General features: G+C 42.6%; 1 protein-coding gene across 1 annotated transcript in view; it reads right to left on the bottom strand.

Annotated features, from left to right (window-relative positions):
- ENPP1 (ectonucleotide pyrophosphatase/phosphodiesterase 1) overlaps positions 1-14,639 on the bottom strand; it is a 73,831-nt gene extending 59,192 nt beyond the window's left edge. The window contains exon 1 of the mRNA XM_023254376.2: positions 14,378-14,639. Coding sequence (XP_023110144.2) covers positions 14,378-14,617 — 240 coding nt within the window. The 5' untranslated portion in view covers positions 14,618-14,639. The remainder of the gene's footprint in view (positions 1-14,377) is intronic.
- Positions 14,640-14,890: the final 251 nt, after the last annotated feature.

Here is a 14,890-nt window from a genome sequence, read left to right as displayed (position 1 = left end):
GACCAGATGCTGGACAGGGATGAATTTATCAATCAAGTTGGTAGTACCAACCAGTATGCCTCTCTGACCATAGGAGAGGACACACGTCTCCCAGATTTTGTGCCTAAATCATTCCCGAGGTAAAATGATCAACGAGGCAATGGAAGAGTTGACTCTGCTTAAATACACAAATGGCCAGCTTCATTCAGGGTAATGACCTGGTTCCTCAGCACTTCACTGGATGAAGGGAAATGCCTGAAAAATACTCCACACAGTGATATGGGGATGTGAGCGATGTGATGAGTACTTTACTCCCTTTGCTAGATGCACAGAGAATTTAGGCGCAAACATTTATGCAAGTCCACTTCTAACTTTCAAGTGGAAAAGTAGACTGGGTTATACTCACTAGTTTATAGTATTAAGAATATTAGTAAATGTTGAGGGGGAAAAATTAGGACAAGATGAGCCTGAAAGTCTGAATCCTCTTGTAGTACAGAAAGTAAAGGAAGTGTTACACAAACACACACACACACAGAGTGATGGGGGTGTGTCAAAGGGACACAGGCCCCAACTCCCAATGGCCAAAGCGGGAACAATTTGAGAAAAAGTACAAATAACATATTTTTGGATATAAAGCATAAAATAAATATCAATGAGTTCAAATTGATATAAATAAATGACTGTATAAATAAGAACAGACCAATCTCCAGTACAGAATTCGGCATAATTTATGTGGATGACCCACCTTCAAAGTAGAACATACTCTACTCTGTAAGTGTGGGCTGGGCTTTCAAAGAGTACAGGATGGACAAGTATAAAAAAAGACTATCTCTACAGTGAAGAACGCTGAAAAACACTAGCTCAGTGGTCTGCCTCCCCAAAGTGAACGTTCCCACTCTACTCGTGAGAAAACCGTCGGACAAACCGCAATTGCAGGACATTCCACAAAATACATGACTAGCACTCCTCAAAACTGTCAGAGGCATCACAAACAAGGAAGTCTGAGAAACACAGCCACGAGGAAGCTACAGAGATGAGACAACGACACGTAACGTGGTGCTCCTGGATGGGATACGGGAACAGCAAACAGAAAAGGACATCGGGGAAAAACTAAGGAGATGCAAATAGAGCAAGGACTCTAGTCCAAAAGGCTATACCCATATTGGTTCTTTAGCTGTGACAAATGCACCAGACTAATGCAAGCGGTTAATCATCCGGGCTCTGGCTGCACCACCTTCTCCCTTTGCCCCTCCTGCCCTCCAGGGGGTGGCAGTTCCTTCCAGCTCCCCTTCATGTGGCCGCCTCATTGCCACACTATCCAGTCTGGCTTTCAGTCCAGTCCTCCCAACACCTTTCCGACTTGTTTCTTATACTAAATTCTCTTAATTAAATTACCAAGTATGGCCTTTTTGTGATTGGACCCTGGTGAATAGAGCAAGTGATCTCTCTCTCTCTCTCTCTCTCTCTCTCTCTCTCTCTCTCTCTGTCACACACACACACACACACACACCAAGGCATAATCTAAAGGCATGATCTAAACTAAAATGAATATGGGCAAAGAACTTTCCTTTTTTTTTTTTTTAATTTTTTTTCAACGTTTATTTATTTTTGGGACAGAGAGAGACAGAGCATGAACGGGGGAGGGGCAGAGAGAGAGGGAGACACAGAATCGGAAACAGGCTCTAGGCTCTGAGCCATCAGCCCAGAGCCTGACGCGGGGCTCGAACTCACGGACCGCGAGATCGTGACCTGGCTGAAGTCGGACGCTTAACCGACTGCGCCACCCCGGCGCCCCAAAGAACTTTCCATTTTGAAGATTCATTTGTTTTTCATTCTCAATCTCCTAGGTATAAAAATATATATTTTTAATTAGATCTTGCTTCAGTTGGATTTCAAGAAAAAAAATGTCTGCCAAAAGAATCCTGAAAATGGTGTTTCTTTTGAAGCTACGATCAAGACAGATAGGAGCCATTAAATAAAAGTACTCGTAAATGATTTTAGGACAAAAAAATTTTAAGTCTGTCAAGCTCACGAGACAGAAAAAAGAGGGAAAAGCAGCTCCTTTATGGTATAAGACATACCCTCAGGCTGCGGACAAAACAGATGGACTAAAAGGTAAGGAACTATGGATTTTATCCAACGTACACTGTTTCTCTTGCCTAGGCAGGTATCTTGCCTTCACAGATGGTAGATCAGAGATAAAACACAAAAGGTGGAGACAGGACACTGTGCTCAGTTAGGTTTGTGTGATTTGTTCCTGTGTTTTTTCCAAAATAAATTTTGGAACATAACGATCAGAAGAGTACCTTACATTTATTCTTGAAAGATGGGCCCGGAGGGAAATAAACAGCAAAAAAAAAAAAACAAAAAAAAACTATCCAGAGGATTCCTGGTAATTCTCCCCAAGGACAGAAAACGGGATAACAGGGAGATAACAAACGACCACTTATTTTCAGTAGAGACACAGTAGTTACTCGGTCACAATTACAGTGGAGACTTAAAGACAGAACTTAAAAATTATAAGGGAATACAAGGGCTTATAATTTAGGAGGGAACATAATTTTAGAAATGTGTCACCTTTTAATGTGTATATTTAGGCTTAAGTCAACTTCATTACACTCATTCATTTGGGAAAAAAAATCTTAAAATTACATTTGTATGAACAATCACGAAATTAAGCCTTTTGAGCAATTTATTTTGTTCTAACAAATGTTTCTTGAACAAAGAACATCTGTTCCATATACATTTTCATTATTACTTGCTGGAAGAACTATAAAAGTAAAAACAAAACAAACAAACAAACAAACAAACAAACACCCAACAACAAAACCTGTAATATTACAACCCTCAAGTCCTAGCACAGAAGTTTTTAAGACGCTACTGTGGCATTTGCCTGAATTGCCCCCTTTGGTAGCTTCACCGCTGGGCATTTGAGAAGTGGCTGATGTGACTGAAAACCTGAGTTCCTTTTTATTTCATAGGACTTTAGTTGATATAAATTTTAACTTAAATAGCTACATGCGGAACTTACATCTAGCAGGAAAAGAGAAAGCAGTTATGAAACGGCCAAGTAAAAAGAGAGTAAAAGCGAACTTTCCTCAGCTGCCATCCTTTTTAATTTGTTCCTCCCATTGAAACTAAAATGGTCTTTCCAAAACGTAAATCAGATTTTGTCATTAAGAATGAAAAGAGAAACAAAAACAGACAGGAAAACACTTCAGTGATTTCCAATTGCTCTTAAAAAGCAAAATCTGTCCAATAGTCTGTCTGCAAGGCCCAGCCTGGACCTGGCCCCAGACCCCCTTTCCAGCCTCATCACCCATCACACACCGGTGCACACCACCTACCCTGGTCTCCTTCCAATTCGGGAACGGACACTACTCCTGGCTATCCCAGGGCCTGTGTACAGCAGAATCCTCTTGGCTCACCGGTCACTTCCCCCAGGACACCTTCGACCTCTGTGACTAGGTCCCCTCCCCCTCAGGACTCTCCCTCAGGGCTCCCCCTACCTTCTAGACAGCACATATCACTGCGTCAACATGAGACAGTCTTGTAGGATTCTTTGATAACTCTCTGGTCCTGTGGGGGTGGACCATGAGAACAGGGAGGAAGTCTTTCCCTTCCCCTAGCCTCCATTTAGCCCCCAGCTTCTTACACAAGATTGTTCACACAGTAGGAACTCTAAATATTTGTTTAGTAAGTTATCAACCTCAGCAATAACAATAAACCCTAATCTAGGATCTATACTGTCTCAGGTACTTTACTCATTAGTGTACATATGTTAATTCATTTAACCCTTAAAACAAACCTCTGAGGTAGCTAGCTACTGTTATTATCCCCATTTTATAGATGAGGAAACTGGGGCACAGAGAAGTTAAAGGACTTGCCCAAGGGCACACAGTACTTACTGGAAAGACAGGTTTCAATCCCAGCAGTCTGGCCCTTAACCACTAAGCTCGATGACCTCTCTATGATGAAGTAGCAACTGAGACCTTCAGGGACAGGGGATATCGAGACGAAGAGCAGCTAAGGAATGTTTCCCGTGACAGGGGAAGCTGAGTTGGATCCCAGGGAGTATCTGGCCTCAGGTAAGAAATAGGGAGGTAAAAGAAAAAAAAAAAATCATTCCTGGGGTAGAAAACAGAAATCATTAACACAAAGTGTATTTGGAAAACAGTACAAATCTGAGCCGACGATAATAGAAGGTATGTTTCAGCAGAGCTGGGACACCGGGGGGCAGGCATCTTGAGACCCTGTCTGACTCTCTCAACTGGCCCAGTAGCATAAGAACAGAAGTTGAAAACGAGCTGAGTCTTCAAACATCTGAATCCAAATTAGGCATATAACGTACACATGTCCCATCTTACAGAAGGGACACAGTGTCCCCCTAACAGGTGGGTCCCAGACCGGCCTTACCAGCCATCACGTGTGCTGCCTCTTACATCGTACAACTTTGCCAATCAAAGGAGAAAAAGTGCTTCACATCGAGTTTGACAAAGAGTCAGCTCCATAAAGGCGCGTATAAATTCGCCAAACACCTCCAGAGCTCTTACCATGCACAAAGGTCCACTTTAAGTGCTTGACAAATACTGCCTGACCCATGGCCACACATATACATCACAGACCTCCAGGACTGCTGTGACTGGATGAAGCTGACACGCCCAGTCCCCAAGTGGTAACACTGGTACTCAAGCAGTGAGAAACAGGCAAAAAGAAGACTGAGTTCAGGGGCACACACTTCCCCTCATGTATTATGTTTAGGAAAACTAACAACTGAACCATAAGAAAGAAGACTGAGCAGTGGAGGTAAAGCTGAGCGATGAATAAAACAAAAACAAAAACTGTTCTAAAAAAAATCTGAATGGATGAATGAATGAACGAATAAAACAAAAAACGTGTTCTAAAAAAATTTGTTTTGATTCCTGGGGACTAAGGTATGAGTAGAGACGCCTCCAAAGTTTACCCCATGAACTAGTAAAATAAAAGTCTTGAAATCCTATTCTTGAAAGGCTGAAAAACTGTCTAGCACTGACAAAATCTCGTGGTAGAATACAAATGAAAAGAAATGGAGCAGTATCTGTAAGGTGATCTCATTTTTGTTAGAAAAGGAAGTGAAATGCACACATGGAAAAATCCTGAGGTTAAAAAAAAAAAAGATTAATAGCAGATAAAAAGAATGCAACCTTTATTTTCTTACACTTTTTCACATTTTCTGAACTTTACATTACCTGTAACATGTAGTATTTTTATAACAAGGGGAAAATTATAAGTTCTCTATACAAAGATTTTAGACCTAGAAGAAAGCCACCTACTCCAAACCCCTTGTATCATGGTCAAAGAAACTGAAAGTCAGAGAAGCAGAGCAAATGTTCAAAAGTCACACAGCAACTACTTCCTATAACTCCAAGTTTCAGGCTCTTTACATGACCCCTGTCTCTTAAAACTTGCTTGAGTCATCCCAGAAAAATCAATGTCCCCTTTTCCTTTAAAAGTTTCCAGACCTGGGATGCCTGAGTGGCTCAGTCAGTTAGGCGTCTGACTCTTGACTGCAGCTCAGGTCATGATCTCACGGTTTGAGTTTGAGCCCTGCATTTGGCTCTGTGCTAACAGCATGGAGCCTGCTTGGGATTCTCCGTCACCCTCTTTCTCCACCCCTCCCCCACAACCTCTCTCTCTCTCAAAATAAGTCAACATTTTTTTTTTTTACCAAAAAACACTTTCCAAGAGATGACAAATGTATAAATACTTTTATATGGCAACATTCCTCACATTTACTTCTTTTGAGCTGATCGGTAAGGTATTTTAGTGTCCATGTAGAGTTGTTCTGTACTTATTTCTTTGGTTAATTCAAAGAGAGACAAGAACAACATGGTCTATTCATAATGCTCCTAACCCACACCCTTCCCACCTGAATAGACTCCATTCACCTGTTTCCTAGTTTCCAGGAGATTCTAATCTAAGTGATGCTGGATGGCTCTCTATAGGAAGCCTATGTGTTTGGATGATGAAATATTATGAAATAAACTCTGCACCAAGGACACTTCACCTGACTCAATGCCACCTGAAAATGCCCTGGTCCAAGATTTCTTTGTTTTGGTTTTGTGTCAAGTATATTGTTGATCGTTGAGAAGGTACTGGCAGTGGAAAGTCTGAACTGAAGAGTTCTGTTGATGGTGTGATGTAAAAGTGAAACCCGCTGGGTATTCAGATGGATGTTTGAATTGGAAGGAACATCCAAATATTATCAGGTCACAGCAAAGGCAGAAGCTGGCACAGCTGAGAGCAATAAAGAGCAATTAAAGGACAAGCCAGGACAGAGTGAGGAAAAGGCAGTTAAAGCACAAGAAACAAATGAGAGCGCAGGTCAGCTCCTGCTACATGGAAACTGCACACGTGATGGGAGGGAAGAGACAGTGTATGTCACGTCCTGTACACGCAACAAGAGCAATGAATGGGCACCTTTAAGCAAGGCGCCGCTGAGGTCCAAGGAAAGAAACGGGCCAGATGCAACCAGCAGCAGCGCCATTTCAACCCAAAGCCAACACAGTTGAGGTCTTTAAGGAACAGTCAGGATTTGGTTTTTTAATCGTAGCATCACGTATGAGGTCTGTGGAAGAACAAAGGCTAATTAGCAGCCCCAGCTCAAGAAATGCAGGCTGGTGTGCCTTCTCTACCAGTTCATGATCCTTAAGGAGTGCTGCTCCTCAAACTTGAACGTGTAGACCAATCCCTGGGGATCTGTAAAAACAGAGATTCTGGTTTGGAAGGTCTGGGGGCGGCGGGGGGGGGGGGGGGGGTGTTGGGGCTCAAAATTCTGCATTTTGTACAGGTGCCAAGGAGGTGAGGCTGAGGTCTGCAGACCACACCTTGAGTAGCAAGGATATGAATGTCTCCTGAGTAAGGAAAAATAAAAAATTCAGTCACACTAAAGCTTCTCAATAACCACAAGAAAAATGACCACGTATTCAGGACACAAACTTGAAACAATATTAAGGAACGTTCAATACTGTTACATTAAAATCCATTAATCTCTCTTGTCCTTTGAATGAAACTTACACCCATTCCTAGTTTTGTAAATCATCCATTGGTCCCTTGGAAAATACTGGTTCACTGAGTTACGTAGTTCTTTCAAATGTTGACACAAGTCATCATACCTTATGGGGAAAAAAAAAAGTCAAACTCCTTACTATCTCCATCAATTTCTTCAGAAAAGTCTTTAAAAGTTGGGAAGCTACCAATCATACAATAACAGGTACAAGTCCCAAAATTCTGATTTTTACTGAAAAGACTGGATTTTTACTATAGTCAACAGGTACCTTAATTTGTTTTCCTTGAAGTGACAAGCTAACATTATTCATTTTGAGACAATGTGGGCCAAATACTAAATCCGAATAACCAGTGCGTGTCAGCCATTCTTTCAAATAAAAATGAAAACCGGTGTTCCAGGAAAAAACAACAAAAAGCAACCAGTCCAGCTCACAACTCAATCACAGAGTTTCCCCTCCAGAAAACAAAGCACTTCAGACGCGGCAGTGCGTACTTCCAATTTCCCACCTATTAAAAAGGTAGGTAGTTTATGGTTGAGCTTTAATAAAATCTGCTTCATCAAGGACATTTTTACCGCCTCATCCAGTACATTCTTTTAAGTGAAACTGACTTCTTTGTGCTTTAGTCGCAAGTGCAGGGCTACCGGCAGCTGCTGGTGCGACTCATTGCCTTGATCCCTGCTAAGGCGACAGCAGTGGTCCCTGCCACTGCTTTCATGCCCTCAGTGTCAAGGTCAGCACAGTGCAAAGGGCAGGTGACATCTGACTACTGTTGCTAAAATCGTTTGCAATCCATGGCCCCCTGGCCACCCAGGGACCCACCCACTGCAGGTTGAGGGCTGCGGTCTAAACTATGTGGATGTGGGCTCTTGAAACTTTGTTCTACTTGTGTTGTCTTTTGCTTAGAAACATATCTATTCAAAATAAAGGTACTCTGGAGCAACAGAGACTCTATCTGGAAAAATGTCATAAGGACGGCTGTATTTTCTTTTGCTGCACAACAGCATCATAAAAAACTACTTGAGTTGCTTTCCATTTCTCTCTCCACGACAGACCGTAGGCCCCAGACGCTTACTAATGTCAAAAAGCGTTTCAAGGGAAAGAAATCAGCTTTAGAAACAAGCTACTTTCTCTGAAATACTTCCTGAAAACCAAGCTAGAATGCTCTTTGAGGATCTCAGACCATGCCTGTGATAGAATGTTTGCCACCTTAAATCTGTGTAAAATCCTATGATATGGGGAGAAAACGATCGATCCACAAATGAGACATGCTTGTGAAAATTTACTCCCTTCTATCATGACTCTATTTTCCTATTCTGGTACATTTAAAAATGTATTAAAAAGGAAACTCAAGGGTGCCTGGGTGGCTCAGTAGGTTAAGCATCCGATTCTTGATTTCAGCTCACGGCTTGAGTTCCTGCCCCATATCTCCCTCTACACTGACAGTGTAGAGCCTGCTTGGGATTTTCTCTCCTCTCTCTTTCTCTCTCTCTCTCTCTCTCTCTCTCTCTCTCTCTCTCTCTCTGCCTCTTTCCCTCTCTCTCTCTGCCACTCTCATGCTCTCTCTCTCCCAAAACAAATAAACTAAAAAAAATAAATAAAAAAATAAGGAAACTCAAATTAAGAAGATGAAAATCGTTTTCTTCAAAATTTGTATACATTGGAAGTTCAGAATAACATGTGACTATTGACATCACACTGATAAAAAGGCATATGAATGGGATGCCATTTGCCATTAATACAGAATAAAAATCTGTAGTTAAGAGTCCTTGCATAGTTTTCTACTTATAGATGGCAGATGACTTTCGCCTATAAATTTAACCTACTCTTTCTAGAAATAGAGTAAATACACCAACTACACCTGAATAACTTAAGGTACATGTCATAATTATGCAAGATTCTTTGGGTCCATTCCTATCTTAGTGCCACTCAAACTGCTGTAACAAAATGTCACAGACTGGGTAATTTAACAGAAATTTCTCACAGTTCTAGAGGCTGGCAAGTCCAAGATCAGGATGCTAGCCAAACTGCTTTCTGGTGAAGACTCCCTTCTTTCTGGCTTCTTTTTTTCACTGTGTCTTCACAGGACCTTTCCTCAGTGTCAGATGGGCATGGGGGAAGGAAGGAAGGGAGGGAGCCGGCTCAGCTCTCCTCTCTCTTCCCCTTCCTGTACAGATACTAATCCCATCATGACAGCCTACCCTCACAACCTCATCTGAGTCTGATCAACTCCCAAAGACCCCACTTCCAAATATCATTATATTGGGGGCTTATGACTTCACCATATGAATGTGGGAAGGACACAGACATTTAGTCCATAACAATTTCAAGCTTTCTGAACCATAACCACTGGGATTGGAGCCCAGCGATCTATTGTCCTTAACAGTTTTGGGCTGTTTCCTAAGCACTCTGCTGTTTGAGAAACCTGACTGCATGCCTGTGAGCCTCAGTTTCCTAATCTATCAAGTAGGATTCATTGTCACCATACTTTACTGTTTCAGAGTTGCTGACGTGTTGAGGATCTGGGAAAATGTTTTCTAAAACTGCAAAGTGCTTTGTGAATGATAAACTTTTACCACCTACATTTCCACCAAATCTTATTCTAAAATCTAAAAGTGAGTGAGGATAAAATAAAGATTATTATGGATGTTATCTTAATTCTTATAATTAAACCTCAGATAACTAAAATACTCAGGAAACAGAGTGTTCTAGTTAATATTTAGCTGGACATTCTGGTCACTTCAGAAAAGCCCTTTCAAATATATTATTATATTTTCTTTCTGTGGTAAATACATCACTTAGATTTGATTTGATGTCAAAGGATTTTTATTTCGAGTCAGTTTTCTGAATATCAGTTCTTGTTAGGCTTAAAAGAGTAATCTATGCTCTGCCTTGAACTCGTTTGCTAAAAGGTTTCATGGTAGATAAAGGCATGTTTATTTTAACCAAGGTAGCTCTCTAATTCCAAGTTGTATTCCAAAAGCTTATTTGTTCCTAAGTTGTTTGAAACATGAAATGTCTCTCTCCCTACCCCCCCAATTATGAATCATAATTAAGTTCTCTAGCTTGTCCAAAAAGCCCATAAACACAGATGAAATACATTTGCTATGAGTTACAAGTCACACAGATACTTTGCAGTGGAATTTATCAAACTCAAACCGAATATAAAACTATTTTCATTTACCTTTAATATTAGTATCTGAGAAAAAAGCTAGCTGGAGGAAGATGAGAAGATGGTAAGAATTTCTATAAATATTATGAGCCAACAGTCCTCAGTTCTGTATTATACACAATGTATAAGGTCTCTTAACTTATATGAAGCCACTAGGGATTGTCTTCAGAATCATGATTAGGAAATAATGGGGGTGGGGGACAGCAACACTGAGTGTCCAGAGTTAACTGAACAAGTGGAATAGATGGGAAAAAAGAAAATGTTCAAAGGATGGCTGTGTATCCATGGCGCGAAAATAGGTGAGGTATCAATGGTGACAGAGAGAGACCAGAATATGACTCAAAGCAGAAGAAAGGAAGTAATAGAAAGCAATGCTGGAGAAAACAATGCCCCACAAAAGCCACAAAGACTGAATTTGGGGTATGATAGCAAAGTCACCAAAACAGAAGAGGCCTCGATACAAGTGAAGGAGACTTTCCTTTGTACCTGCAGGATGACCTACCTTATGCATGTCAGATGGCCACACTTGGGTCATTTGAACCTGAGAGAATGCCCAGTAATGAGATCCTGATTCTGAATGCAAGTGATCACAGAGGCCTTGTCTGGCCTGTCCTAAGGTTGGCCTTGGCTGGAAACTTGTTCATAGCTCATTCACTGCCTCTTCCATCTCCCAACGCCCTAATGGAATGATATTCCAGTTTTGATCTTATCCCTGAATTTATACCCAAGTGCCCTACCTACTAGTGCATCTATATTTAGATTCCTGAGACTCCTGACCTTCAATTGGTCATGTGGGTCTGTGGATGTTTTTTCTGTCTTCCCATCTTGCCCTTTGCCAAGGTAAAGTGTCACTTGGTCTAAGCAAAAATGCAGCGCATTCACTCATTCAACCAAAAGCCAACATTGAGTGTAAGGCACCTTCTTAGGTCCAGTAGTAAACACAACCATCTTACTTGGCTGCTAGAAATCTGCGATGCGTTTTATCACAACGTGTGAAACAAAAACCATAAGAGGTAAACAGGAGCCTTCTCTGACCTCTAAGATGCTCTGGTCACGTTGAAATATGCGAAACCATGGCTGGCTGGATGTTAAATTTTACAAACCAAAGAATAATGCCAAGTCCAAGTCTGATTAAGAGCAGAGAACCACCTTGATTGTTCTCCACATTGTACTTTAGAGATAAGACAATGTGTTGTAAAAAGGGGAGAAAAGCTAACCAAAGTAATAATTTTCATGCCCAAACTTCTGATAAACAAGGGCAACCACGGCCACTTACAAAGAACTCTTTAACTGAAAGGTGAAAGTAGTCCCCCGTAACTACCACCCATACATACAGCCCTGTACACATACGCAGGTGTATGTATTATTCATAAGCACAGCAGAAGGTCACAAACACAAAGTAATGCTGTAGAGGAACTCACTGGAGAATGGAAAAATGTACTGCACTGTGGCTGAAAGTTTTCTGCCCTTGGGGTGCCTCGGTGACTCAGTCAGTTAAGCATCGGCTCTTGATCTCTGCTCAGGTCATGACCTCCTGGTTTGTGAGATTGAGCCCTGTGTCAGGCTCTGTGCAGACAGTGTGGAGCCTGCTTGGGATTCTCTCTCCCTCCTCCCCAATCTCTCTCTGCCCCTCCCCCCTCACAATAAATAATTTTTTTTTTTAAAAGAAAGTTTTCTGCCCTTTAAAATACCAGGAACAAGAAGAATTTTTTTTCAAATCTTCAAGTCCGACCTCAGTTGAAGTCAAAATTCCAGTTCAAAATTTAATTTGGAACCAGGGAAAGGCATTCAGTATTTAACATATCTACTGAAGCATATAGAGAATAATACTCGTATTTGCCCTCTTAGTTTTCCGCAGTCTGGCTCAGTGCCTTTCCAGGGCCCAGGGCCAAAAGCCACCAGAGACTGCAATTCTTTCCCTGGGATCAAACACCATACTTAAAGAGAAGGGAGGGTAGAGCAGGATCTTTCCTTCTTTACTGCATCATTTAAGCTTAGCCGAAGTATGTTCAGAAAAATGCAAGAGTTGCCACTGATTATTCTCTGGAAGGCAGCTCTTGTGATTATCCTGCTAGATAAAAACCATGAGGCTGAGGACCATATCAGTGATTGGCCTCTAGTAATCCCAACACCAGATGCAACGAGTCCATTTCCCCAAGTTTATGAAAAGCGTCTTGATGTTTAACTGGAAAAAAGGAACCCATGAGTGCAGCTCCTTTCTAGAAGACATGTTCCAGAACTCTTTGATGTCAACTGTCAAAATCCTTTTGGAGGCTTTTCCCTTTGGAAGTGTATCATTTGGGGAAGGTCAGGGAGGAGGGAGTGGGGGGAAAGAAGGGTACTGAAGTAGGGAAGAGAAAGAAGAATGGGTAAAAGGTTTCACATTCACTTTAGTTACTAATTAAGATTTCAAAAATACAGCAATGAGTTTAGGTGTATATTTAATGTCCCACAGTATTTCATCGAAAGTCATGAGGTAAGAATTCTCTGCCAATTCAATGTGTTACAGCAAAAGACCCCGCCTAATGGGATAAGTGACATTCATGATTGTGCTACTTATGGAAGACCTAAGACATTTCCATGTCCAGTCCCTAGAGGTGCACCATCAGAGCACAATGGAATGCTGTTTAGCTGATTGCACGTGTCATAGACTGAAATGCGTGTTTCAAAAATAGGACTTTGCTTATACCTATTGTGGATCTATAGGTAAATGAGTAGGAAAGATTTAAAAACTGAATATGGCATTTGGCAATTTAGCAACCTTTCAGGACTACAGGCATTTAGAAATGATTTCACAATAGACTTATGCACAGATTCAATGTACAATTATTGGATAACCTGTAGTGGGTTAAACACGTGAAAATAGTGACACTAAATCATTTAAGTGATCATGTTCTAGAAACAAAAGTCTCACATTAACAGAAAGAAAAAAGGTGACTCAATAGATAAAACCTAGGCTCTCATCAATAACACGTGTTCTAGACTCAAACAGTGATATATGATGCAAAAATATATGTTGAGATACAAACATTATGTGGTTTGCAACCCTTCCAATCTTAGGCTTAACTTCTAAGTACTAAGCATATGACACCATCTTTTTAGGAATGTTGGTTCCTCAAAGCATTATAACCTCTCCATGACACCTAAAACATAGTGAAAATGGAAATGCTTATGAAAGGAAAGATTTCATATATCAGAAAAGATATTCTCTACACAGCATTGTTCAATCATAGCAAGTGATAATGTTACTTCCATATGATACAATAAAAATTATGGCTCCTTGCAAGTTTCAATTTACTTCCCCACAGACGTTGTTCCCATTGGATCCCCACAATAATTCTATGCAGTGGGCAATGAAGACGATGTCCTCATTGTACCAAATAAGAAACTGAGGTTTGGGAGAGTTGTACAAGGCCTTAGCAACTACTATCTAAACCAGGAACCCAGGCTCTGACTCCATCCAGCACTTCCTACCATCCATCTAGAATGAATCCCCACCCCCTCCCCCAACACTTTCTAAAAGTGACTGTGGATCTTGCAACTGTCCTAACAAATAGCAGAGGAATAATGGCTACTTTTGTTAGCAACAAAAACCGTGTAACCTACGGTTAAAAGAGTAGACAAAGAATGGTAAACGTTTCTTCACGTTCGCATAACATGAATATTGATGAATTTCTGAACAGCTGCAAGGAAATTCCTGAGCAGAGCCAAAAGAAAAGGTTTTTCCTAAAGTTCCTGACAAAACTTGAAGAGCTCTGTTAAATATTTTCAAGTGAAATTAGTTAATGCAAAGAAAGTCATCAATACTGCAGTCGCAAAAAAAAAAAAAAAAAAAGTTGGTCCTTCCTAAGACCGACAACTTTCGGGCTGGCGGGCTGGTCATTTTTCCCTTCTAAAAACTTCGTACTCTCATGGGGAGGGGTGGGGGGCGAGGTGGTATCTCCAAAGATCACACTATGAACACTGTGATTTCCTAAGCAGGCCCTTAGAAGCATCGGTGGCACACGTGAACGTGACCTACTCCCCCGGGGTAAAGAGAAGAACAGTGCGGAGCGCGTGCAGGCGAAGAGGAGCGGCAGAAACGCTGCCTCTCTCCGGGCCCCGGGTGCTGACCGCGCACGGAGCGGAGGAGCCGGGCGCCGCCCTCCCCGCCCTCCCGGGCGCCGGGCCGCGGACCTACCAGCGAGAGCACCTTGTAGGTGTTGGGGTCCTTGGCCGTGCGGGCTTGCGCCGCCTTCTCCAGCGGCTCCTCCCCCAGGTCCATGGGGGCCAGTAAGGACGCGGCCGCCTGCCCTTCCCCGGGTGCCTGGGCCGCGCGGCCGTGGCTCGGGTCGTGGCCGTTCCCCGCCGGGCCCTCCCGGGAACCGCGGCCGCCCTCGCCGCCGCTGCTCCCGCCCCCCGAGCAGCCGCCGCGCTCCATCGTGGCCCCCGGCGCTTCGGCCCCGCCGCCTCGCTGCGCCTTTAATAGGCTCCGCGCCGGCCCCGCCCCGCCCGCCGCCGCGCCCGCCCCTCGCCGCCAGACCCTTGGCGCCGCGCCCGCCGCCCCGCGCTAGAAGTGAGGGGAAAGCAACTCAACGCCCCGGATTATTTGGCTTCCTGTCTGATTTCGGGCACTCTGCGTGTCGGTTATTTTGGGTCCTTTACGTGGGCGCGTCTTTAACTTCCCCCAGAGCTTTCCCCTCGCCGCGCCCCG

This window comes from Felis catus, chromosome B2 (assembly GCF_018350175.1).
Source record: "Felis catus isolate Fca126 chromosome B2, F.catus_Fca126_mat1.0, whole genome shotgun sequence".
Lineage (NCBI taxonomy): Eukaryota > Metazoa > Chordata > Mammalia > Carnivora > Felidae > Felis > Felis catus.
This window is presented reverse-complemented; position numbering and strand designations above follow the sequence as displayed.